The 27,303-nt window shown below is 40.1% G+C and overlaps 1 protein-coding gene across 1 annotated transcript in view; it reads right to left on the reverse strand.

Annotated features, from left to right (window-relative positions):
• HPSE2 (heparanase 2 (inactive)) overlaps window positions 1–27,303 on the reverse strand; it is a 533,452-nt gene that overhangs the window by 96,929 nt on the left and 409,220 nt on the right. The window contains exons 8-9 of the mRNA XM_059661921.1: window positions 22,892–22,998; window positions 17,542–17,656 (exon numbers count right to left, since the gene is read on the reverse strand). Coding sequence (XP_059517904.1) covers window positions 17,542–17,656; window positions 22,892–22,998 — 222 coding nt within the window. The remainder of the gene's footprint in view (window positions 1–17,541; window positions 17,657–22,891; window positions 22,999–27,303) is intronic.

The raw sequence follows: 27,303 nt of genomic DNA on the forward strand, positions 1-27,303 counted from the left end.
TAAAGAGACTTTCAACAACCCATAGTAATCTTCTTCCCTACAGTCATACCGATAAGCTATGAAATCACTTAGTCTTGATAACTCTGCAAAACCAGGCACAATTTCCAAAGTCAGAAGTTACCTATAATGACTGTATTTTAGCTTGGCCTATTCAGCTGGATGTCTGACCTCTTCAAAAGATATTTTCAAACGACAAGGAATGATAAAAAACTTCTAGAAAGGCCTCCTGTGGATGGCCCATAATGCACTCAAGACTTCAAACACAGATTGTGCTCTTCCCTAGTGAAGGTATCCATTGGAGCTTGAGCATCAGTTTCTCTTGCTTTGAAATTCAGACTCCATTTTGCCTCTGGACTTTATGCTCAAGGACTACATACAGTCTTGACTGGTCATTTACTTTCTTGAGTTTTCTGGAAAAGTTAGTTTAATTTTAGCCAAACTATTCTTCCACCAGGTAAATCTTGACCTAACCAAAAGCAAAGGCTTTGTTTATATTCTGTGGGCGATGAGTACCATTACATACTCAGTAGTCCAGGGTCTTTTCTCTTGCATCCTCAGGAATAAAAATGACCATCGTTCTATCACATGGACCATGCTCATTAGAAGTCACCCTTAATGTCTTGTAGTCTCCATAACTTTATTGGGTTTTCCCTCAAACCAAATCTCTCTGTTTCTGATTATTTTGCCCCAGATGTACCTGGAGCATTCTTTCAAGCTGAATCTCATTTTCTTATTTCCTGTCCATATTTCTAGCCTCCCCAAGACCCCTTGGATAATTTATCTATTGCACTAATATTTGCAGTTAAAGAAGTATAGACCTGCTCCTTCTTAGTCTTTGGGCTCAGGAAATATCTCCAATCATTTTTCAATCATTTGTGGTCCACAGAGAGCCCAAACATGCCTTTTCTGGGGAAATTTAATCCACATGTTTATGATTAATTTATATGTAAGTCATTAAATTGGTGCTTCTAAGACATTTCATTTGGCAAGCTACCTCTCTCTCACCCTTCAAATCCCCTCTCAAGTCTTATTTGAGTTGGTATGGAACCACTGAGCCAGGTGCTTTTCAGAGCTGGCAAAACACTTAGAAAAATAGTCCTGAATATAGCTGAAATTTCATTCTATCTATGCATGTTGCAGTTGATACACAACCGCCTGAATGGTGAGTGTGCTAGAGTATAGAGAATGATTAAGGAATATATAATCAGTGTCCCTTTAGGCAGCAGCTGTAACTGTTCCTCAGAGTGGAGTATGGCTTTTAATGTCTCATTCACCCAAAATTCACATTCATTTCAAATTAATTCTAGACAACTTCATAAGCTTTCATTATGCACCTATTATGTGCTAGGCATAAATCATAATAATCTCTGTCTTCAATTTGATCATTTCCTAAAAGGAGAGACTGACCTATGTATTTATAAATATGATAGACAGCATTGTATAATGAAAACCAAGTGTAACACATCATCAAAGTGCTATGAGATAACCAGAGTGAGAGATTTCTATTGGGGACATTAGAGAAGGTGGCACTGGAGATGGGCTTTGAAGCAAAGTATGGATTGGTCATTCCAGTGGAAGACATGATATCTTGGAGTGACTGGTTGGAAAAAGAATTAGAAAGGCAGAGCAAGTCCAAGACTTGTGTAAGTCCTTGAATGCAATGCTTAGGAGTCAGAGGAATTATGTAGGCAATAGGGACCCAATGAAGGTTTTTGAAGAAGGGGAATGACATGACCATGTATCAGACTGATACTGTGGAAGATTTATTGGAAGTAGAACCATAAAGAGGTTGTTATGATGACTCAGACAAAAGCTAAAGAGGTTCTAAGTGATTATAGAAACTAGAGCAGGGGTGGGCAACCTTTTTGTGAGTGCGTGCCAAAACCAGCAAAATCTCTGACTCAAAGTTCTTCTGCGTGCCAACCCTAATTTTTTGAGAACATGTTATGCCTACTTGATATCTCTTAAGATGTACGTATGTGAAGAACCTTGAAGAAATAATTAAATTCATTTGAACGACAAAAACACAGTATATGATGATGAAAAATACATTTATTTTTTAATGTATACATGTACACTGATAGTCTGACAGAAAACTATGACTCTGTTTGGTATTATCAGTGGGACTTTTGCTGCTGCATCACTGATGACAGAGATTTTACATCAGGTTTATATTTTGTGACCTTCAGAGATATGCACAAGCTACTACTTTCATCCGTCAGGCTATTCCTATTACGAGACTTAACAAAACTCATCACTGAGAACAAAGATTCACAAGCGTATGTGGATGAAACCAAAACACTGGTCGGATCTAGGAAGGCAGGGAGAGTTAAGGCAGAGGCATAGAAATTGCTCTTCCCCTCTCTCATCAATCCATGTCTATGGTCTTTAAGATAACTTGTTATGTAAAATTATTAGTTTATCTAAGATGCACCTACAGTGAATTTATCTGAAAAACAAAAAAGTCGATATTGTAAATGGAAGATTATAAGAGAGGGTTTCGCGTGCCAACAAAAGTTTCTGGCGTGCCATGTTTGGCATGCGTGCCAGGGGTTGCCCACCCCTGGACTAGAGTAATGACAGTAAATGGCTTGGCTTTTAGATAAGACAATTGCTGAGTTGGATTTCAAAGAGCTTAGAGATGAGCAAGGTATGAAGATTAGGTAGATGGTGTGTGATCTTTGAGTAAATTTTCTACACTTTCTGGGCCTCCACTTCCTCAGCAGCAGTTAAAACATAACATCTCCAGTTGAAAAATGTGGCATGAAATGACCTAGCTCCTGGCATATAGCAGGCTCTCATTTCATGGTAACTCAAAAGATGAAGATGATTCTGAGGTATATGAACTAGGATTTCTAGACCCATGCTATTTGGGTCTCTGAGTGTTTTGTTATTCTACTCACAGGTCTCATTTATGCTCTCTATAAACATGTAGTTATTGGCTCATTTTAAAGGCAACCAATCATTACAGAGATGTGTGGTAGTTAAAGTGGTTATTAACAAAAGGCCATGCTTCCTAAAGGGAATTTGAGCTGGTAACTAATAATCAGAAACACCTAAGACCAACTGTGGGTAATTAGCACATTTGCACCGGCGATTTCCTACCCTGCCTTGAGACAGCCCAATTCAGCAGATGATTTTTTAGTGTCTGTTAGGTATTGACTGTGCACTTGGTACTACAGGAAATACAGGGATCAATATACCAAGTCCCTACATTCAAGGAACTTATAATCTAAGAAAGGAAATATGACCAGTTTGCAAAGACTACAAATATTTATAGATAACACCATGCATACTAAATGCATAAAAGGATATAAATTCAATGTCAATAATATTTGAAAGCTAGAGAGAAAGCATTCTCTTAGGAAAATTTAAGAAAAACTACAAGAAAGAGTCAGTCTGTGAGATGGACCCTGAAAGAGAGCTTAGGCTTTTTCTGTTGTTGTTGTTGAATGGAGATATAAGGGAAGGCAACTATAGGGGGCTGAGGGAATTCAATCATAAACTCACTCACGCAGTCCCCCTCTCATTCAACAAACCTTTACTGAGTGCCTGCTATGTCTGAGGAAGACAGAGTTTATTAAAATGAAGTCTCAGCACCCAAGGTTTCACAATCACTTTCAACTCAAGTGTTTCTCCCCGTCATGAGAGAGGAAGAGAAAGAGAGATGAAGAGATGAATTGCAATATAATATGGTCAGTATTTTATAAATGTCCTGTGGATAGCAGCCTTAATTAAATGTTGTCTTAGTCACACAATAGGATATGTGTGTTTATATCTCTATCTCTATCCTCTATCTTTATCTATATCTATTTATATATCTATCTGATTAATTTTAAGTAATTGGCTCACACAATATGGGTTATGGAAGCTAGCAACTCCAAATCGGCAAGGTAGACCAGCATGCTAGAGATCCAGGGAAGAGTTATGCTGTAGTTCAGTGGTTTTCAACCTTCTGGCCCTTTAAATACAGTTCCTTATGTTGTGACCCAACCATAAAATTATTTTCGTTGCTACTTCATAACTGTAATGTTGCTACTGTTATTAATCGTAATGAAAATATCTGATATGCAGGATGGTCTTAGACAACCCCTGTGAAAGGGTCGTTTGACCGCCAAAGGGCTCGCGACCCACAGGTTGAGAACCACTGCTGTAGTTAGAGTCCAAAGGCAATCTGCTGGAGAATTCCCTCTTGATTGGGGGTCAGTCTTGTTTCTATTAAGCCTTCAGCTGGATGAGGTCCATCTGAAGTATATTCTGATTTCTAAAAGTCTACTGATTTAAATGTTAATCTCATCTAAAAAAGTTTAAATGTCAAAAATAATCTTTAATTAAGTATCTAGGCACCATGTCCTACCTAAGTTGACATATAAAATTAACTATTATGCTGTATGAGACAAATGCAACAAATTTGGCCCCAGACTCTGTGAGACAGATTCATCCAAGTGGTTGACAGAGCGGTACACTGGTGCACTCAGGTACAAATAGGAGTTCAGCGAAGAACATATAGAGTCAAGGGGTAGATTGTTGGGAGAGGCAGTTGGTCACCAGTCCTGATTGTTCTTGCATGTTCTTGGTGAGTGTGCTAGACTGCAAGGCTTATCTGTCTCCGGATAAAAAGCAGTTTATGTAGTTACTCACACAGGCAACTAAGTAGGTCAAATTGACCACAGTGTGACTACCATATCACTGCTCGCCCCTGGGGGGTGGGGGAGAGGTGGGGAGGAAAGACTGCTTGCTATAATGTTTGCTGCTTGCTCAAAAAGTGCTGGGTCCTTGCCCCTGAATTCATCAGCTGTAACTTAAACCAATTGTCTGTGTAGCATTCATTTGAGCCTATTACATTGCCCCAGTGTGACTTGGCCCTCAGAAGAACCAATGGAAATATGAGAATGCTCATGCTGCTTGCTGTGCATGAGCACATAAAGTCTTTTGTTTCTGACCCAGGAGTCTTGTGTCTTCGGCCTACATCTATGAAGCAGCAAAAGCTAACATATTAGCTTGCAAGTAGGGTAAAATTTCAGGCCCTTCACAATTCTTGATCACTTTGGTGATGAGGATGGGAAGGTGACAATGACATGACTTTCTGGTTAAGGAAGAACAAGGGATTTGCAGGCCAGGTTTAGGGATAAACAAAGATTTCCCAGGATCAGGCAGTAAGTGCTCTCACCCAAATAGTAGGTGAGGTTAGCTAGTAAGTGTCGCCCAGTGTACTGCCTATTAACAAACAAAAGTTGAATTAATATTTAAAGGCTGAGCAGTGAGAGGGAGGATTGAACAAATAAAAAAAATAGTACCTTGACTATTGTTCACACTACCCAGGTGGGTGAGAGAAAGGATATTATCGTGACAATGAAGCAGCAAACCCTGGGACCCCAACCTAAAATCAATGTGTCTGTTGTTACTGAGGCAATGAATTCCTAAAGCTGCAATAAATGAGTCATAATGGCCTTGCCATCTAAAAAGGAATTTTGAGTAACTACAAACATTAGAAATTTAGTTAGTTGAGCTGCCACACCATCCAAAACTGATAATAATAGCTAAGGCAATCTTAAAAAATAAAGAACATTTTCTTTTTTGGACTTACACTTCCCAACTTCAAAATTTAAAACAAAGCTAGATAGAGTAGTCAAATCAGTATGATACTGACATAAAGATAAACATATAGATCAATGAAATAGGATTGGGAGTCCAGAAATAAACCCTTACAATGATGGTCAATTGACTTTCAACAAGGGTACAAAAACAATTTAATGGGGAAAAACAGTCTTTTCAACAGATGATGCTGGAACAACTGTATCTACATTCAAAAGAATGAAACTGGATCCCTACCTCACACCATATACAATATTAATTCAAAATGGATCAGAGATCTACATCTAAGAGCTAACTATGAAACTCTTAGAAGAAAACATAGGAGTAAATATTTGTGGTCTTGGATTAGATACCAAAAGCACAAGTGATGAAAAAATAAATTGGATTTTAACAAAATTTAAAATTTTTGTGCTTAAAGACATCATCAAGAGAATGAAATGACAACACATAGAATTTGGGAATATATTTGTAAATCACATATCTGATAAGAGACATGTATTATAAAGAATTCTTACAACTCAACAATAAAAAGACAATTAGCTCCACTTTAAACATGGCAAAGAACTCAAATAGACATTTCTCCAAAGATTCACAAATAGCCAATAAGCACATGAAAAGATGCTCAACATCATTAGGCATTAGGGAAATTCAAATCAAAACCATAATGAGATACCACTTCACACCCACTAGGATGGCTATAATTAAAAGACAGACAATAACAAGTTGATGAGAAATTGGAACCTTCATACATTGCTGGGGGAAATATAAAATGGTGAAGTCACTATGGAAAACAGTTTGGAAATTCTTCAGAAAGTTAAACACATGGCCCAGCAATTCCTCTCCAAGGTATATACCCAAGAGAAATAAAAACATATGCCACATAAAAACTTGTACAGAAATGTTTAATAGTGGCATTTTTCATAATAGCCAAAAAGTAGAAACAGCTGTAATATCTGTCAACTTATGAATAAATAAAAAAGTACAGTATATCCACATGATGGACTATTATTTAGCAATAGAAGGGAATTAAGTATTATTAATACATTACAATATGGATGAATTTTGAAAACATGCTAAATGAAAGAAGCCAGTCACAAAAGGCCACATATTATATGATTCCATATTAGGAAATATTTAGAATAGGGAAATCTATAGAGATGTAAAGCAGATTAGTGGTTGCCAGGGGATGAGGAAAAGGAGAATGGGAAGTATCTGCTAATAGGTATGGGGTTTTCTTCAGATGATATTCTAAAATAAATTGTGATGATGGTTGCACAACTCTATGAATAGACTAAAAACAATTGAACTGTACATTTTTAAAGAGTGAATTTAATGTAAATGCAAAGTCTTCCTTACAAGCATGGAATTATTCTCTCCTTCACCATCCCTGATCCTTCCCTTGCCCTCTAACCCAAGCTGAGGTATTTTTTTTTAATGTTTTTATTGATTTCAGAGAGGAAGGTAGAGGGAGAGAGACAGAAACATCAATGATGAGAGAGAATCATTGCTAGGCTGCCTCCAGCAGGCCCTCAGGCATGTGCCCTTGACCGGAACTGAACCAGGGACCCTTCAGTTCACAGGCCAACGCTCTGTACACTGAGCCAGACTGGCTAGGACCCAACCTGAGCTGTTTTAAGGAGAAAGATGAGTAGATGTATGGCTGAGGTCTCCTTCTCTATGAGGGATCAAAGGCCACATGCATCCATACAAGTATGATGAAAAACTTCAGGGAAAAAGTAACTCAAACTTTTATGACTCTATTGGATACAGATGATCAAGTCACCATTCCACTAGTTTTCCTGGGGAGGAGGCCTCCTGAATTCAACTAATAAGGTTTGGGTAAGATTCCCATTAGAAAAAATAAATCAAAAGTGACCTTGTGGATGACAGTCCTTTGGACCAGTTCAATAGGTAATAATGGTTACTGTCGTAAGCACTCATAAGAAGCTATAAGGTATGGAGTGCTAGCATCCCCATTGTACAGATGGTAGAAGATGAGGGACTCTGCCAAATGTGACACAGCAAGAATCCAGATCTGTCTGACGCTAGAGCCCAATCTCTAAGCACCTGGCATACTGCCCGCCTGTACTCAGTGTGCACAGAGACTGGAACTGAAAGCCTGCCTTCCACAGTTCCATTACTGAGCACACACTGCAATACCCAGAATCCCAGTCACTAAGCATTTTTAGTATTCAGTCAGCATTGACTATGAACAGGGCATTATGGGAAATATAAAGACAGGAGAGATGGCTTCTATTTTTAAGGAGCTTAAAAAGGAGCTTACACTGAGAGAGAGGAAATAGATGTACCCGAACAACTCTAATGATAAAAGAAACATTACTGCTATAACATGCTACAAGAGCCTTGAGAAAAGAGGGATTCCTCCCTGAATCATTTTAAAGTGAAATCGTGTAGTTTGATTATATTTAATAGGTTTTATTAATGTAAGCTTCAGCTAAGAAGTCTGTCTGAAGATACTGGTATGGAAATCTTGAAGATGAATAAGAAAATGTCAGAATTGAAGGGGACCTCAGATCCTCAAGTTCACCCCCACATTTGAGATGGACCCAGAGCGCCCAGTGTTTCAGGATGAGTGAGTTGGTGGGAGACCCTGGAATCAGATCTAGAACTCCTGATCTTCCTTCTATCCTAAGGCACTCCTTCCTACTGGCAGCTCAGCATGGCGGTGCCCTGGTATCAATGAGCTTTCAAATAACTTGATAGACAGTACTAAATATTTCGTTAATATCTTGATCGTTGAAGCAAGAGTTGAGGACAGTAGAGGGGAAAAAAAGGTAATTTCTAATCTAATTGGGGCAAGTGAAAATCTCTAACCGAATGGTTCTGAATTCTGGCTGTATAATCAAATACGGGGAACTTTAAAAAACACCAACACCTGGCTCCTCTACAGACTATCTGAATCAGACTCTGGGGTGGGGGTGGGGTGGGGCGGGAAGGGTGTCAGCATAAGTATTTGTTAATAGCCCCAATGTGACTATAATAGGCAGCCAGGTTTGAGAATCACTGCTTTAATGAATAAAAGTTATAAGGACTTTGACACCAAGGTAAGGGCAGTGAATTTTAGAGTAGAAGACAGGTCTGCTCACTCTCAATTCAAATTGAGAGCGAGTTAAAATGGTGTGTTCTATTCAATCCTTCCAATGCTTAAAACCAAATCAGAGGTAAAATAAGCAAAGACTGACAGTTGAAAATTAGAAAATAAGTTACCTAATAAAAATAGATTTTTAAAAATTTTATAGTGTAGTGCATTGAAATAAGAAAAAACAGTCTGACCTGTGTGGTTCAGCAGTTGAGCGTCGATGTATGAAACAATAAGTTGCTGGTTCAATTCCCAGTCAGAGCCCATGCCTGGGTTGTAGGCTTGATCCCTAGTAAAGGGTGTGCAGGAGGCAGCCAATCAATGATGTTTCTCTTTCTTATCAATGTTTCTCTCTCTCTCTCCCCCCCCCCTTCCTCTCTATATATAAATCAATAAAAACATATTTTAAAAAAGAATTAAAAAAATAACTTTTTTTCTATTTCTATTTTAAAATACTTCTTTTATTTTAAAAAACAACAACAAAAACAATTTAGAAAAAACAATGTATTTTCTTTGGCTCTCATGTTCACTTCTATCACAGGCCTATTTGTTAATTCCTAACAATTATAACCAGATATCATTGTGCCTCTAGTATTTCTAAATATAATCTTTAAAAAGAAATAATCTTAAATTTTTCATATAGTGGCACTTAAAAAAGATCTTTCCAACCTACCACAGAGCATTCCATTTTTCCCCCTACTTTTTCTTACTCCCTACCCCACCCTTCCTCTCTTCCTTTCAGATTATTTTTAGATTATTTTTTATTGTTTTAGGCAAGCTGATGGGGTTAGAGCAGACGAAGTTCTTATTTCCAGAGATGGCTTTGCTCCTCCATCATCTCTAAGTGGCTTCGAGAATGGCACACTGTGCTCTTAAGTCAAATGCAGAGAGGCTGTAATTGCTTCTCCTCCTTAATTTATTTAGGTTGCTGCACAATTTGCTGTAGCTGTAATCCTTCAGTACTGCAATCTGGGAACAATATAAATGGTTGATGGCAGAGTGAGATTTTCAATTGTTGCCTCTCAGTGATTCACATAATGTGCTGTCATTAGCATTCTGATGTGACATATCATGGTTTCCAGGGCTTATTGGGCCATTTATAAATACCAAATGAAGGTGTTAGAGCGAGTATTGCAGTGCGGTTCTGCCTTAATTGCCTTCACTGAGAAAAGGTGGCAGCGTTTTCTCTGGAGGAAAATAAAATGTAATTTTTAGCTTGTCTTTAACCATTTACAGTCAATTCCTCTCAAGTGTAGGAATTACAGCTTTCCTTTTTTGTTCTTCTAATGAACTACTAATAGAATTTTTATGAAAAATACCTACTTTTCATAACTTGAATTGATTTCCAGATATCTGTACAGATATTCAAATATATATAATCTCACCATAGTCATGTTCAAGTTACTAATAATAATTATTCCTGTGACTATAGAATTTTGTATTTTATAATGTGACATAAGTAATAATAGCAGCTAACATTTATTGCGTCCTTACTATGTGGTAAAAGCAATCTGTCTATGGGCACAGAGCTTGTAATTAGTAGAGCTGGATTTGAAACTCAGGTCAGGCTAAAGCACTACATTAAAATACTCTCCACGCCCACTCCCCAGCATAGTTAGTTCCATTTTACAGAGGCGGAAATTAAGATACAAGCAACTGAAACCTTGTGGGGCTGCACTTTGAGCCGCATCTGCTGATTTCAGGTGCAGAGCTCTTACAACTTCCTGAGGCAGCTTCCATCAGGGTGAGCTGTTACAACTGCTAATGTCTATGCTGACATCCTGTGCACAACATTCAGGTTGATAAATAAGCAAAGGATGAGGACTGTAGTAAAAAACCAGAGGGGCTTCTATTTAAAGCATTAGGAGCAAAAGAGTTGCCTGCCTAGTTAGACAATGCAGGCGCAGGCTCTGATCTGAGACGCCAGGGTCTGAAGGCAGAGCGGAGGAGAGAAGCAAGTCATGCCCGCTGGGCATTCAGCCCAGGCGCTCCAGCCACTGCCACGGAGCCAGCACAGTGATTGATCCTGCAGCCGAGGACGCCCTTCTCTCAGCAGCTGCAGATCTCCACAAAGGAAGGCTGTGCATGGAGAAGTTTTTGCCAGGGCCTCTAATGAGAGGATTGGGTTTCACATCACAGCTACCCCTAAACAGGTACACTCTGCTTCTTTCATCTTCCTGATGACTCCCACGGGAAAGAAAAGAAAGAGAAAGGAAGCTACACCAAGAAACAGGTCCCAGGCTGGTTTGGCTGGGTTTTGTACCTCCTCTGCCTCACCACCTCCAGCTTGGAAATTCTTTACTTTTCGCTCAGCCTGTGTGGCCACTGGACAGCAATGGGAAAAGCCTGCTAAGTAATTTTTCATAATTCATCCACCATGACTTCCTGGAAAAATTAACGCCCCTGTAACTACACATGCTCCTGCCTCTGTGTGGAAGTTCTTCTCCAGGCCCCAAACTATTCTTCCTAAATTAACTTGCTCTTCCCTTCAAGATCCAGCTCTGGTGTTGTCTCCTTCAGAAAGACTTTCGCAATGCCTGATGCCTGCCTGATACAGGCTGGCCTCTGTTCCTCTTCTGCCCTGACAAAGTGCTTCTGCCAATTCCTGATGACTCATCTGTCTTCCATCCACTCCTAAGCTCCTTGAGGGCAAGACAGTGAGTGCCTCCAGTGTCTAGCACAGTATCTATCTGGCATGTAGCATGAGTGTAATAAGTTTTTGTAAGTGAAGAATCAATATATATATATATCTCCTAACATGCAAATAGACCAAATGGCAGAACAACTGAACAACCAAACAATCGGTTGCTATGATGTGCGCTGACCACAAGGGGGTGCGTGCAGAACTTGGTGAGCATTGGCCACAGCCGTATGGTGGAGCAGGTGAGTGGGGGCACCAGACAAAGCCTCTGGTAGTTACTGAAAATTCTTTGCTCCCACGTGCAACAGTCCCACCCGGCACTCGCACCTGCTGCTGGCGCCGGCCCTGCTTGTACCCACTGCTGGCACCAGAGCTGCCGCTTGCACCCGCTGCCAGTGCCCCGGCGCTGGCCCTGATCACTCGGTGCCATCAGCAGGTACGAGCGGTGGCTGCTGGCCCTGATTGCCACTCAGGGCTTCTCCATCTCCCTCTGCTCCTGAGCGGTGATTGGGGCCATCAGCCACTTCTCACACCCACTGTCGGCGATGGCACCACTTGTACCTGCTACCAGTGCTGGCCCTGCATATACTCACAGCTGGTACCTGGTGCCGGTCCCGATCACTCGGCACTGTCAGCAAGTGCAAGAGGCGGCTGCCGCCCCAATCGCCCCTGAGGGCTTCTTCAGCTCCCCCTGCTCCTGAGGGGCAATTGGGGCAGCAGCCGCCACTCGCACCTGCCGCTGGCGCCGGCCCCAATTGCTCCATGCAGTCAGTGGGTGAAAGCAGGGCCGGCGCCATCAGCACGTGGGAGCGGCGGCGGCAGGAGCAGGGCTGCTGGCAGACAGGGGACTGGGGGGCACGGTGGGAGGGGCTGGGCAGGGGTGCAGAGGATGGGCCGAGACCCCTCCCCTTGCCCACCACAACCTCACAGCCCGCAGTTCTTTTCCAGGTGCACGAATTTGTGCACTGGGTCCCTAGTGAATGATAAGTGAATTAGGTTGGGATAATGTTTACTTAACTATTGAAAACACAATCTTTTCAAAATAGTCTATTTTTTAAAAACTATTTTTCCGATTATAAAAACAGTAATGCTTGTTGTAGCAATTTTACATAAGAAAATCCACAAAGAAAAAAAGAAAAACTATCTGTAATTTTTACTACACAAAGAAACCACTTTTAATATTTAGATGTAATCTCTAGCAGTAATTATCTATGTATACATGTATGTCATGTATACATAAAAATCAGAATCTTATCATCATGTCTCATTTTCTCAAGGATTGTAACAGTATCTTTTGGAGGTAGACAGAGGAGACATTTTTATTACAATTTAAATGACAAGAAAACTGGAACCCAAAGATACACATCTAATTAATAGCAGAACTAGGGCTAGAATCGTGAATCTTTTCATTATACCAGGATCCTGCTGTTCTCCGTGAGGCTTCTAATTAAGTGGTGTTCTTCACACAAGAATAAATTGTGCATCAATCCAGCATCAATAGGACATGAGTTTGTAATTGGATGTTCTTCCTCAGGTAAGGCACAGATTTAAGCTGATCCTGTGTCCATATCATGGCTGTACATTATTTAACATTTCAAAGGGAAACAAGAATGGTGCACCTAGGATCTTAGTCCTATAAAAACCTAACTAGCGAAGCTAGGCAGGCATCATTAAGATTCAATTTCTTTCCAATGTCCAAATGACATCTGAACAGTGTTGGCTTGGCTCAAATCCTGTTGCTATGATAACCACAGACATAGGTTTAATCCTACCACAGACGAGTGAGTTGCAGTACAATCCACAACCACTGACTATATTCCAGAACAACGTATACAACAAGTATTCAATAAGTGTGTACTGGGGTGAATTGAATGTTTATTATCATTCAGCAGGAACAGTCAACAAAACAGACAGCAAATATAAATATTCCATCACTACACTCAGTATAAAAAAGGCAACCCAATGTGAACTAGCTTTCTATTTTATTCTAAATAGAAGACTAAATTGTAATCCCTCAAATGCAAACACACACCAGATTGTTAACTCTGCAGATGAGGGAACTATATCTTATTTTTCTGCATACTAGAACCGAACTAGACACATTTGAAGTGTCAATGTTTTTTTAATTGAATTATATTTGCTAGGCTGGCGTGGGAGTTAAAAAGATGTTGACTAGTAATTCACTATTCTTTTCCCTGAGAGCTCTTTAAATCAAGCTCTTAAAAAAAAGCAGCAAGCTAAATTCCAAAACCCTCTCTTAGGAGAATGCCCACAACTGGTGGGGTCTGGACTATGTCCACTGGATGTGCAAATCTCTTCTGCACAAACATCATTTACTCCCAAGGGAGCCCATGACTGGCTGACTGGCTGTGGAGACTCACACGTTCCCTCTTTCCCAATGGCATGGGGTCAGGGGAAAGGGTGGGAGCTGAGTGATGAAGCACTGCTAAACTTAATGTTCTGCTCTTCCTTGGAGAAGGGAAATCTCACAACAGGAGGAGAGCTGGTACTTTTCTGGAGGAGGAACCATAAAGAACACAAAGAAGTTGAAAATGATCTTTTTTTGAAGACAAGTTTTTGGTGTGTTTTTAAAGGGCCACTCACATAATACCTCTTACCTTAGACTGGACTGGTGCTATTGGAATGACCTTGTCAGAGCTGAGCTGAAATTCTACAAACTGGGGTCAAAGTTGACTGAGTCAGTGGAAGGGTAATATGAGATATAGGAGGAGTCATTAGGCTATGATCCTCACTTTTTAAAAATGTATCCTAGAACATTAACAAAAACAAAATGCTATCCTATATAATAAAACCCTAATATGCAAATCGACCAAACAGTGGAACAACTGGTTGCTATGATGTGCACTGACCACCAGGGGGCAGACAATGCAGGAGCTATGTGCTCCCACAGGGGGAGCACCCACTGCTCAGCCTGAAGCCGAACTCATGGCTGGTGAGCACAGCAGTGGTGGCGGGAGCCTTTCCCACCTCCACTGCAGGAGGGCGGTAGGGAGCGAGGGGGGGACTGTGAGAGGGTGCAGGCTGGGCTGAGGGACTCCTCCCCACCACCAGTGCATGAAATTTCATGCAGCAGGCCACTAGTTTTCTAGTAAAAACTTTTCCTGAAATATACTGAGCTAGATTTGAAGGAAGTGGAATAGAAAATACTGATTTTTCTGGGAGGCAATCAAAACAATTCAGTAATCTCCTAAGCTTTTTACAAATTCTCTTGAAGATTTAGTTGCAATATAAAACCCACACATTTTTATTGGCAGTGTTTGGTTATCAACTGCACAACTCTCTGAAGTGCCTCCTATACAATTCCCATGTCTGTCTCTGTTACACATTTCCGGGGCTGCTGGCAGGACCTGTCATGTTGGTGCCATGGTGTAGCCTAGTAAACTTTCTCCAGGGGATTTAGGACACACTCTCCCAGCTGCCAAGTTCTCTACTTATAAGGTGCAGAATTTATTAGTGTAAAGAAAGACAAAAAGACTGTTACCTTTTTAAGTGCATTTTACATATGGTTTCTTTATTAGAGCTTGGTGTTTCCAGAAATACAGCTGCCCAGCTCATTTGTGCTAAATCAGTGGGATTTGTTTTAGCTTCCTATGAGCTTCTGTGAGCTCTGCTACTACCACATATCAACCGAGATCTTCTGTGCCATGCTTTCTAAGGAAGCCACCTGCAGCGACTCTCATTTTGGGGAAAAAGCCATGAAGACTTGCATCTTTAACCTACACAGAGCCATGCTTTGGAATTTAGGATTGTCCAGTTCTAGAAATCAAGCCTGTCTAGTTACCCAAATACCATCTTTTTCTAGTCTAGGTTTTCTTCTCTTCAATTCCTGAAAATGCCTATTTCCAACTTTGGACCCAATTCTGAGGCAAATATTGGCCTCAGACCATAGCATAGATACAACAAAGAGCACTGCAAGAAACGGTGCAGCATGGTGCAAAGAAAACAGGATTTGGAGCTGGTAGACTCTTAGATTCCAGTTCTTACTACTTGTCTGACCTTGGATTAGTCACTTAATAATCTTAGTTTTTCTTCAGCAAAATAAGTAAAAATAGTCATACTATAAGACTCTGCAGAGTAATTATGCCAAAGTATAATTATTTTGTTTGCATGTTTATTTATTTTCCATTTCTCAGTATGCCTCATTAGATTATAAGCATGCCTTTTCTTTGTGGTTCATCACAATGGCCCATTGCACATGATCAAGAAGAGTGAATAAGATTTGAATGAAGGAAGGAAGGAATAAAGCAAGAAGGAAAGAAAGAAAAAAGGAAGGACAGAGGGAAGGGAAGACAGAGTGCTCAGAGCATTATTGGTGTATATGAAAGTGGTATATAAATTAAATATTGTCCACAATATTAAAGAAATTATCTCACATTTGATGCATTAATTATATGAAGGTGATTTTTTAAAATGTTACTTCCCTCCATAAAACCATCCTATGACTTTTCATACTACTTACAGGAAAATTCAAACTCCTATTAGCTTAAAAATCCCCATCTGCTCTGACTCCAGCGGGGCTTCATGTCCAGTCCCCCCTTCTCTGCCAGGCCCCGTCACTCAGCTATTCTTGTGTTTCCTCAAACATGTCTGCTGTGAGGACTTCATGCTAGCTCTCCCCCTTCCTCAAAGCTCTTCTGCAAAATCCATATGACTCCTTCTTTTCACTGGGCTCTTAGCTTCAACGTCACCTTCTCAGAGAAGCCTTCCTTCTACACACTTTCCAGGAGCCTCCACTGACTCCTTGTTATAGAACTCTATTATTTATATATTCACTTACCTATTATTAGTCTCCTCCTCACTATCTGATGATCAGTATTTTCATATGACATTATATTGGTTTAATGCACTTTTCTAATTATTATTTTGTTTATATGTTTATGAGCTCAAAGCAAGTACAAAACCCTGTGGTTCAAACTAAAATTTCCCTCTCCATCCCTCTGTACCCAGCCCTGCCCAGCCCGCCCCCCCCCCCCTCCACACACACACACACACACACACACACACACACACACACTTTGAGAGAGGCATTGTGGCTCTCTGAATAAAAGCAACTGTGCCAGTATTGTGATTGAATTGGAGTGATATGCAATAAGTGATGCAATAAATGTTCAGAACTCTGACTAGAGGGATTGTTTTGAGGCATGGAAATGGTGCTGTTGGAGGCCAAGCTGTTCTCTGTTCCAGGCTTGGAGGCCTCCTGGCTCAGGCCTGGACTTAGGCAGAGGGAAGCAAATGTCAGGAACACTCACTGGTTCCACTGGGTTTGTTTACTGTGGACCCTGGGGGAGCAGAAATTCTGTAGAAAGAGCACTGGACCAGGGCACAGGGACAGGCCCTAGGGCTGGCTCTACCTGCCCTCTCCCCACCTCCCCACCCCAGGTTATCAGTCCCTCTGTTATATGAGGTAGAACTAGATCATCTAGAAGGGGGATCCTAGCTCTGACATTCTATGGGTTAATGAGAGGAGTCTGACCTTGCATCATGACCAAGACATCTGTGAAAAGGATGGCCCAGGTAATATTTCTGGTAAGCACAGTTTTTCTGGACTAAACGGGATTTCTTGGACTGGTCAGTCACTGGACAAACCCAGATCTCTGCTTTTGCGATTCTTCCTTAGCTTTCTTTCCATTTCCTTTGCTTTGCTCGAGAAGTTGGTGCTCTGGGAAAATCCCCTCAATGTCACATAGGGATCAACATCTAACTGTAAGTGCACTTCATTCAGCCACTCTCCAAGGGATGGGCTCCTACTGTATCTGATTTTGGCCAGCATGCTCCCATCTGCTTTCAACATGTTGTATCTGACATTAACTAATGTCTCCTATTAGCATTAAAGAAAACAATCTGGAAAAATTCACTCTCAAGCAGAGTTCAAACAGGCCACAAGTAGATGTGGAATCTCAACTGCACAAGATTTCTTAAAATTATAGTAGTAAATACGATATATATAAATGTGTGTGTGTGTGTGTGTGTGTGTGTGTGTGTGTGTGTGTGTACATGCACATGTAGAGGTGTTGGGTGGTGGGGGGTAAAGCCAAAAGTCTGTGAAATGGGTCAAGAATGCTTCTGTCCAATTCATGAGATTAACTGGTTAACAGAAGAAAAATTCTCCCAGAGTGGAACAAGGCATGATCCAAAGAACTGAATGACATGGAGAAGGAGCTGGGAATCTTTATCTCACACTTACTGGTAATGGGTTAAAATTCTGGTCCACGAGGTGATTGTATCCATGGTCAAAAAATGAGTGCCGTATCACAACATCAATGCCCTGATTGGCCAGCATTCCTAAAGTGTTCAACCATCTAAAAAGCAGGGGGGAAAAGCTACATCAATACATTTTTAAATAGCATATAACAAATTCTACAGAGTCTGGCTAACACACACATATATACACTAACCACCCTCACCACCAAATTTACCTCATACTTTAAAGGAGAAGATTATTCTAAGCATTCAATACCCAGCTGGAAGAGATTTTAGAGATTATCAAATCTTACCTCTCACTTTATAGGAAAAGAAAGAGATACAGGAGAGTAAAATGAATTGCCCTTGGTCATAAATAGCTTGTTGCTAACGACTTATTTTCTATTCCTGTAATATTCAATATTTAAATGAATACCATAGGCACTTGTAAACATGATTATCACCCCCTGGCCACAGGATACACAATCACAGGAGCACACACACTATACTTTTCATCACTTGAACTCTCCTGCTTCTTATACCTTATGACTGTGCATGTGGCTTTCATGTGTCTCTAATTCAAATACTCCTATGATCTGTGCAAGCGTGGGACAGTCATTTGTATCCCTCATATATTACCATCAGCAGTCGATGCAATAATAATTGTCTTCACACTATAACTATACAGGGATTGAAGTGTGCTACCATCACATGCATATCACAGTGAAAGACGTGCATTGCTCAAACACTTATTGCATACCCCACTATGCTAAACACCCACTTTCCAGGGCATTTTTTCCCCCAAAAAATATTGTTCTCTGGGTTCTTCCAACACCCATGCTAACTCTGCTTTCATTATTGACAAATTCAGTTCATTCTTTTCTCTTTCTCTTTCTACTTCTGAAACGTAGGGAAACTTCTAATTGTAATAATATAAGTGTAAGAAATATGATTGAGAGCTTCAGTCTTCTCAGTATAATACTGAGGCATTTCATAATATTTTCTCAGCATATGTGTCTAGCTTCATCTGTCACCTCTTCTTTCCTTTTCTCTCACCCTAACCCCCATTTCCCAGGCTCTAAGCTACATAAAACTACTCTTGCCTGCCCAAATACACCATGCTTTCACATGCTTACCTGAGTCTTTATACATGTTTTAACTTCTGCTCAGTATTCCCTTCCTCTCTTCCTCTAACCCATCTCATCTGGCAAATTTCTTTCCACCTGTTAATCTACTAGTCAAGTGTCGCCTCCTTCTAACTTCTGCCACCACAAAGTAGTACCTTCCTCCTCTGTACTCCCAGAACTCTTATTCATACCCTTTTCCAGCCCATTAAATGACAATCACTTGCTTACTTCTCTGCTGTCTCCCAGTTGGTTATAAATTCATCAAGAACAGACATATGTTTTAGCTTTGTACCCAAAACACCCATCACTGTTCCTAGTACAGTGTAGGTGCTCAATACCCTTTATTGTGTTGAAAATGATCTGGATCAAATTAGATCCTAGGAACTTCAAAAATCACCATTCAGCATACTAGAGACATATTATGCATAGTTGTGATTTCCCAAATCTGAAACCATATGGAGCTCCAAACCAGTGACTTATAGAATGAAAGTTTTCCCTTACTGAAATGAAGAGCATTGCTAATTTTTATATTATGAATGAATATCATTGATATTTTCAAATATTTTTCACATTGACAATTATATGTTATTCTCATAAAAACTAACAAATATTTACTGATAATTAGAGTTACAAATACAAAACAAAACACAAAAGTTTTAAATATAAAAGAAAACTTAACAATAATATAATAGAACCTTTTTTGTTTGTTTTAATTGGGACATTGCAACTCAGGGAATTAAAAATTCTTTTGAAATATCACACCTAAGCTTACTTGCCTTTATTATTTTTATTAATTTGGCAACCTTATGAAATCAGGATAACAGCTTGAGTTTTTCCTTTGAGACACACTACTAAATATCTTGTAGTAGAACTATAACACGAATTCTGGGTGGACGCCTCCTAACTCAGTGTTTTTTCAATGTGAAAATAGGGCAAATACAACAGGGCCTATATCTAACAAGTATTTATCTATAAAAACACATGTGTGTTATTCTCCTTTCTAGCCCTGTCCTTGTTGAGTGAATGAAGAAACAGAGTGATGAGTAAATATGTCTTCATGTATATGTGAGACCCTATATCTACCAGCATCTGGATGTCAACAGAAGACCATATTTTGGTATTTTTATATGTGAAAAGTTCCCACTTGTTCATTCATTATTCATTCAAGGACTTTAATTAATCAATTGTAAATGCCAGGCCTTATTTTCAACATAGAGGATAGATTTAAAAAGTGCTATGACTATGTAAGTCATTTGTAAAGCACTGGGTATGTAAATACCTGTACATACACATTTACAGGGATGGTATCAAATTCCTACTTGAGACCTCTACAGAGCCTAGCACAGTCACCTGCAAAGATTTATATATATATAGTAAATAAATGCTAACTAGTAAATCTGAGTTTTTGCTAGTATATGGGGAGGTTTTGGAGGAACTCTAACACAAAAGGGAAGAATATGCATCTTCTTCTCCAAACCCACATCCAATATGCACATCCCCACAGCAGTCAAAATTGACTATCCCCAGAACTCCTGCTTCCCCCTGGCTTTTCAGAGTCAATGGTTAGTACTGAAGTTATCTTCATCTTCTTCCAGTAATAATAAGCCCTGAGAGGAAGAGATACATGATGTTCTAAGTCTTCCTTTTATGCTCAAATAGAGAAAGGGGTAAGCTGACTGGAATATTTCACCAAGGATGCTACTGCAGCCAGTATTTTTCATCCCGCATAAGTGTATTGCATATCTAATATGTGCCAGATACTACTAGAAGCTGAAGACACAGCAGTACGCTAAGGGTACATTGTAGTGCATCAAAGAATCTCAAAGCCCTGATGGGAAAAAGTACCCTTGAATACTTGGCAGTGAAGAATTCTGACTCATGATTGCATGGATATGTATACCAGTAAGCTCACAGTTATACCATATATTGGGGGGAAAAAGATAAAAAATGTTTTTTTTTCCTATTTCTAGCTAACTTTCTGGAACTTCCTATAATGCTTTACTTTTTTTTCTAGGAAGCAATTTCTGCCCCTTGAAGAGAACTGAACTCAAAGGGCACAATGCTGGGTAGCTGCCAGTGGAGCTGTGAGCAAATGTGTGCTAAAGAGGTAAGAAGGAAAACCAGGAGCAGAATGAGCTAGTCTTCATATAGTCTGTGCCAACTAAGCAATGGGTGTCTGAACTACGACTAGAATCTAAACAACCATGTAATCTGTGTTCTGCAAAATGACTGCAGAGATATTTGGCTGATGCTCATTAAAGACAGGTCTCTCTCCAGCTCCCTCCGTGAAGGTCTGTGGTACTTCTCATTTCATTCATCCCCTAAAGAGAAGAATGCTCATGAAAACATTCAGTGCACTGGGGCTATTTGCTGGGCTCTGCAGCAGAGTTCTTTTGCAACAGCTGAGCAAAAGCTAGTCCACTGCTGATGCCAAGAGGTCCCCTGTAGTACTGACTGCTAGTCTGGCTTCTTACCCTGGCCCCCGGGCTCACAGTGAAACCTGGTGGGGAGTATATTTTTGAAAGAAGACTCTCAGCAACACTATCCAATGCTGATTCACTCGATGTCATTCATCTGTTCTGTGCCACTCAGTGTTAAGTGCTGAGGACACATAGATGGAAGACCCAGGGTATCACAGTATATTACATTGACTCATTATCTTCATCTGCACTTGCAGGATTCCATCTGTAAAGGCAAATCTACCTGACTGATTTGATTTTTCCTTCACAAATGTGTCAAATAAGCTTATTAGGAAGACCTTGCTTAGCCAAAAGCCAGGACCGTAAGACTAGACAGGACAGGTTAGCCCGTGGTCCTGAGGGATTTGTCCCTGCTATATAACACTGGCAGGCCAGTCAGAGGTCCTTATTCTTCTGGCTTAAATTGTTCTCCAGAAAACTTCAATAACCTTCAAGTTCATTTTCCCATCCCTTGCCTCTCCAAACTCTTTAGTGTACTATTGCCAAAGCCAATGTTTTAAAACATAGGTCAGAAGGTGTCTCTCTCCTCCAAAACCTTCACTGGCTTGCCACTGAATATGGAACAGGCTTCATTTCATCTGCCTGATCTTCAAGGCCTTTCATGATTTGATGGTAAACTCCCTCCTTAGTCTCAGCCTTCCTACATTCCCTCAGATGCCAAGGCTTTTGTCACACACATTTCCCCTCCCCTGTTCCTTCAGCTGAGAATGCTCCCCGTCCTGTCACCACCATTCTCCACCAACAGAAATTAGAGTAATCTCTCTGTCCCACTCAAATGCTACTTTTCCCATGAAGCCCTTCCTGATTCTCCCAGTCAGAGAAATCCTTGCTTCCTTTGCATGTCAATTACTTTTCTTTTATAGACAGGCTCAGGGAAAGGTGGTCTGATATAGTGGCAAAGAGGCTGGAGCACGCTGCCTGGGTGTGAGTCCAATCTCTGCTACTAACTAATAATAGTATTTATCTCACTGGGTTGTTAAAAAGTAACTAGAGGCCTGGTGCATGAAGTTCATGTGGGTAGGGTCCCTAGGCCTGGCTGGTGATCAGGGCCAATCTGCAGGGTGACCTGCAGAGCAATCAGGGGGCCGCCCGCTGGCACCCACCTTGGCTGGCCTGGGGCCTGCAGGCTGGTGGCAGCTCCTGTGTTGAGCATCTGCCCCCTGGTGGTCAGTGCATGTCATAGCGACCGGTCGTTCTGCCATTTGGTCAATTTGCATATTAGGCTTTCATGATAAAGTAATAGTTCCTACTTCACTGGCTGTTAAATTATTAGCCATATATAAAGCATTTTAAACAGTGCTTGGCACACACTAAGCACAACAGAGTTAAAATTATTATTATTATGGCACTTATCTTTATGACTTTACTTATCTTGTCTCCCTTCCTCCAATGTTAAGATCCTGGAGGGCAAAAACCCTGTGTTACTCTTACCCATCTCCCAGGACTATGGTGAAAATTAGATGAGAAAATGTCAGCACTATGTTTTGCACTGGAGACATTAAATAAATTTTTTATTACTTTTATGACTACTATTGCTACTATCTTGTTCTGATGCCTGTGCCTGGCATTTTCATATCAGAGAAGTCTCTAATCTTGCTTGAATGGCTAAACATATTCACAAATAAGTGGCTGAAGAATTTTCAACATGAACTCTCCCTCTCAAGGGCAGAATACTGAGCAACTATGGAAGTCTCACTATCCCTCTTTCCTCAAAGTCCCTGGAAGTGAAAATGAACGTGTTACTCACAAGAATCCTGCAGCATAGGAATCTGATAGGTTGTTTGTGCCTCCAGCTGAGGTGGTTACCACACCTTCAAGCCAAATCTTCTTTCCTGGGGTGTATGTATTAACCACCTGTTCACATAACAAAGCAGAAAGGAATAGTGATATTATTAAAAGCTGTTCTCCAATGAGAAGAAACACACATCCCTTAAGGAAATTCCTGCAATCCCTTACTCCCAGGTGGTAATGACCTATGCTTTTTTTATTTTAATGCACCCCATACAGTGACCTGGCACATGCATGCATGTACATGCGCGCGCACACACACACACGAATTAATACTGACACATGTCCACCAAAAGAAATAATCACTTTTCCCTAAATTACTCCAATGTGACAAGAGAACAAGTGCATATTCCAGGACATAAACTGACTGCAACACCCTTCACTGGGAGATATAAATCTATGATATTTCCTTATTAACAAGCACTGAGAATCAAGTTTTCTCTTTGTTTTTAAATACATTTTTATTGATTTAAGAGAGGAAGGGAGAGAAAGATAGAAACATCAATGAGAGAGAATCACTGATCGGCTGCCTGCTGCACACCCCCTTCTTGGGATCGAGCCAGCAACCTGAGCATGTGCCCTTGATCAGAATCAAACCTGGGACCCTTCAGTTAGCAGGTCAATGCTCTATCCACTGAGCAAAGCCAGCTAGGTGTAAAAGCAAATTTTCTTAATACTCTGTTACAGCAAATCCATGGATGAGTGCACTGTCCATGCATCAAAAGTCATCAATCATGACAGTCCACAGAGATCAATGTCTGGGAGAAGTATTTTACAATTACCAGGGCATGTGTACATATTACAACCACATTTTGAGGTAACTGCAGTAAGCATAAAAAGAAAAATCACTGACCCACAGGTGAAAGATCCTACACAGGGAGCAGTCTCCTAAGCAAAGGCAAAACCTTTTGTCAAAAGGTGGCCCTCTGACGTTTTAAAATGGCCTAGTGTCTGATCCACAAGTTGGAGATTGGCCAAACTATCCCAATCAGAGCTCAGATCTTTTGGGAAGCAATCTGGCAGTACTTAGGGATAATGCTGCACACTGCTTAGCCTCTGAAAGCAGAGCTGACACAAAGGTTTGTCTATAGGTGGTTCATTTGGGAAGTAATATCGGCAGGAATGAGGAACTGGGGGACTGAAATAGGGAGGAAGGGGAGACCAGTACAAGGAAGCATTTTCAAATTGGCAACCAGTGCTGGCAACTTGTACTCAGTCCCACAGGGATCTTGGTAAGAGCTGTGTCTCAGAACTGTCCTTTGGCTCTTATCCTCCAAAGGTCAAGAGTAGCCTTGTGACTATTTATCCCCACCCGCCATTACCCCATTTCTCTGAGGGGTGAGGCTCTACTGCACCATACCAGCACTACACTGGTTGCAGCCTGTGCACCTGCCTATCTCTGATCTCTGCAGAGATAACCAGAGCAGGAGGTGGGACTGAGAAGATGCTGGTTATGCACAAGAGGCACTGGATAAATATGATAGTGCATTTAGTAAGGTCCTATGGCCCACCAATTACTCTCCTGTACATTTAGACCAACTCTATTTTCCCTTAGGTCTCTAAGGAGACAAGTATGAGAATGTTCACTATGTTTGTGGCAGATGTCTTTTGCTAGAGGAACAGGAAAGTAAAATGTGGTAGATATATATCATAAAATATTATGCACAAGTTAGAGCAATAAATTCAATGTAAATCCAGCAATATGAACAGGTTTTAAAGGGTTAGTGGTAAGTTAAAAAAATAGCAACAATATAATATTTATGGACCAATATTATTTATATAATTACCATTCACACCCAATAACACTAAACAGTATATAAAGATACATGTCTCTTAGAGACATATATCAAACACATAAGGAAGTCATGCATTTGAGGGAGGTGCATGTGAGTGAGGATTAGAAATGAAGGTGAAAATTAAAGCAGGTCTTTGCATGAACTGATGATAATAGTTTGCTACAGTTCAGGAATAAGATTTTAATTAATTCTTTGCATATATATATATATATATATATATATATATATATATATATATATAGAGAGAGAGAGAGAGAGAGAGAGAGAGAGAGAGAGAGAGAAAGAGAGTGTTACATGTATGTCAGAGCTTTCCTCTTTTCAAACTTTCAAACTCATGGGCAGACATCAGCAAAGAGATTTCTTTTTTTAAAATCTCTTCCTCAGTACAGTTCTCTGCCTTTCCATCCCCCCTCCTGCCACCTACTAGATAATTTATATTATTTGAGACCTATTTTCAAATCAGAGATGGCAAAGTGCTTGACCCTTTAAGGAATAAAGTTGTAAAAATACTTCAAAAATTTCAGATGAAAGTAAGATAGCAATCAAAAATTGAAGAAAAACCCTGAGAATTAATAGTGGAGATCAAATTAGAATGCTGTTAAAGATTAAATAAGAATCCCTCTTGCACCAAAAAAAAAAAGAGATTTATTGAGGATGTCATAGACAGTTCTCCTCCCCTTCTCAAATGACTCAAAGTGCTGAACCCATGTAGCCAGGGCAACAGTTTATAACTAAGAAAGCAAGGAAAACACCTTAAATGATCAAAAGATAGAGCCATATAGTGACATTAAAGTATTACAATGATTCCCCTTAAAAATACCTGTGCTAGAAAAATACCTGTGCTCTTGATAAACTTTGTACTCCTTTTGTGACTAACTAAAACTGAGTCAAATAATGGTGTTTTCCTTTTTGTCTTTGACTTCTAGGATATTCAGGATTTAATTTTGCTCAAAGACAGATATTGAAATGAGACAATGAGAGAAAAGGGGTTTGGTTAAACAAAACAAAACAAAAAGGTAAATACTACAGTATGATGAATCTTTTTTAAAAAAATATATATTTTATTGATTTTTTACAGAGAAGAAGGGAGAGAGATAGAGTTAGAAACATCGATGAGAGAGAAACATCAATCAGCTGCCTCCTGCACACCTCCCACTGGGGATGTGCCCGCAACCCAGGTACATGCCCTTGACCGGAATCGAACCTGGGACCCTTCAGTCCGCAGGCCAACGCTCTATCCACTGAGCCAAACCGGTTTCGGCAAGTACAGTATGATGAATCTTGATATCATTAAACTAAAAGAATCCAGACACAAAAGGCCACATATTATATGATCCATTTATATGAAATACCCAGAATAGACAAGTCCATGGAGACATAAAGCAAATTAGTGGTTTTTTAGGGTTGGAGAAGGAGAGGGAGAAGAGGAGAGGAGGTGGGGAGTGACTACAAATAGGTGTGGGGTTTCTTTGGGGGATGATGAACATGTTCTAAAATTAAACAGTGGTGATGGTTTTACAATTCTGTGAATATATTCAAAGTCACTAATTGCACACTTTTAAAGGGTGACTCTTATGGTATGTGAATTATATACCAATAAAATGGTATATGTGCCTTTTTATATTTAAATTACCTAATAATTATAAAGCATTTGGAAAAGTGCCTGGTATATGGTAAGCTCTTAAAGCATAAATCATAATTACCTAGATCACTCTTCTTGTCCAAAGTATATATGACTATGTTTGGATTAATCTAACATTAAAGCTGATTACTTTTCTTTTGGACACAATGCTTTTCATGGTAGATAAGGGGCCAGATGTATGCTCAGTAGCAAAGAAAGGTCTATTTAAAATTTAAAATGCACAGGGATCATTTGCATTAACATAATTCCCATTCAGAGTAGTTCATTTACCCACTCTCAACACAGAAGCAATTCTTGTCTTTTTCTAGAGAAGCCACATGAGCAAAAAATACACAGTGAGGTAGAACTTTGGTACAAAATCTAAACAAGTTATATGAAGTGTTCTGTGGAAAAGGGATTCCTTGAAAGTATTCATATTAAGGTTCTGGGAGTAGTTGGTACAGATCAACAAGGATTTTCTGAGCATTTACCATTTGGAACATGGTGAGAAGCTTGATGAACTGTATGACTATAATGAGCAGAGAAGAACATTGTGGTGAGGTGGTAGGTACTGAGGCTGGGTGCTGGTTGGGATTAGGGAGGAAATCCGTAAGGGCAGACCAGGAACGAAAAAAATCAGGAAAACCAGATGGAACCACCTGCAAAATTCCCTTAGAAAGTGAAACTCTAAGAAACGGAGGGCTCTAGTTCAACACTGCGGTTTTCTGCGTAAATATGATTCTCCCTGTGCTGGAAGAGAGAAAATTGCAGGACTGGAATAAACAAAGGTATGTTCCTGGTGAGAAATGATGTGCCAATGAAGGTTATTTTAAGAAACACACTGACTGGGGAGGGGGAAGTACAAATGCTGAGATTACTGTTGTGAAGGTAGAGGGAGCGAAGTGGTTCGCTCCCTTTCAGAAGCTCTTTGTTCTAAACAGGCTTCAGCCATTG

This window comes from Myotis daubentonii, chromosome 13 (assembly GCF_963259705.1).
Source record: "Myotis daubentonii chromosome 13, mMyoDau2.1, whole genome shotgun sequence".
Lineage (NCBI taxonomy): Eukaryota > Metazoa > Chordata > Mammalia > Chiroptera > Vespertilionidae > Myotis > Myotis daubentonii.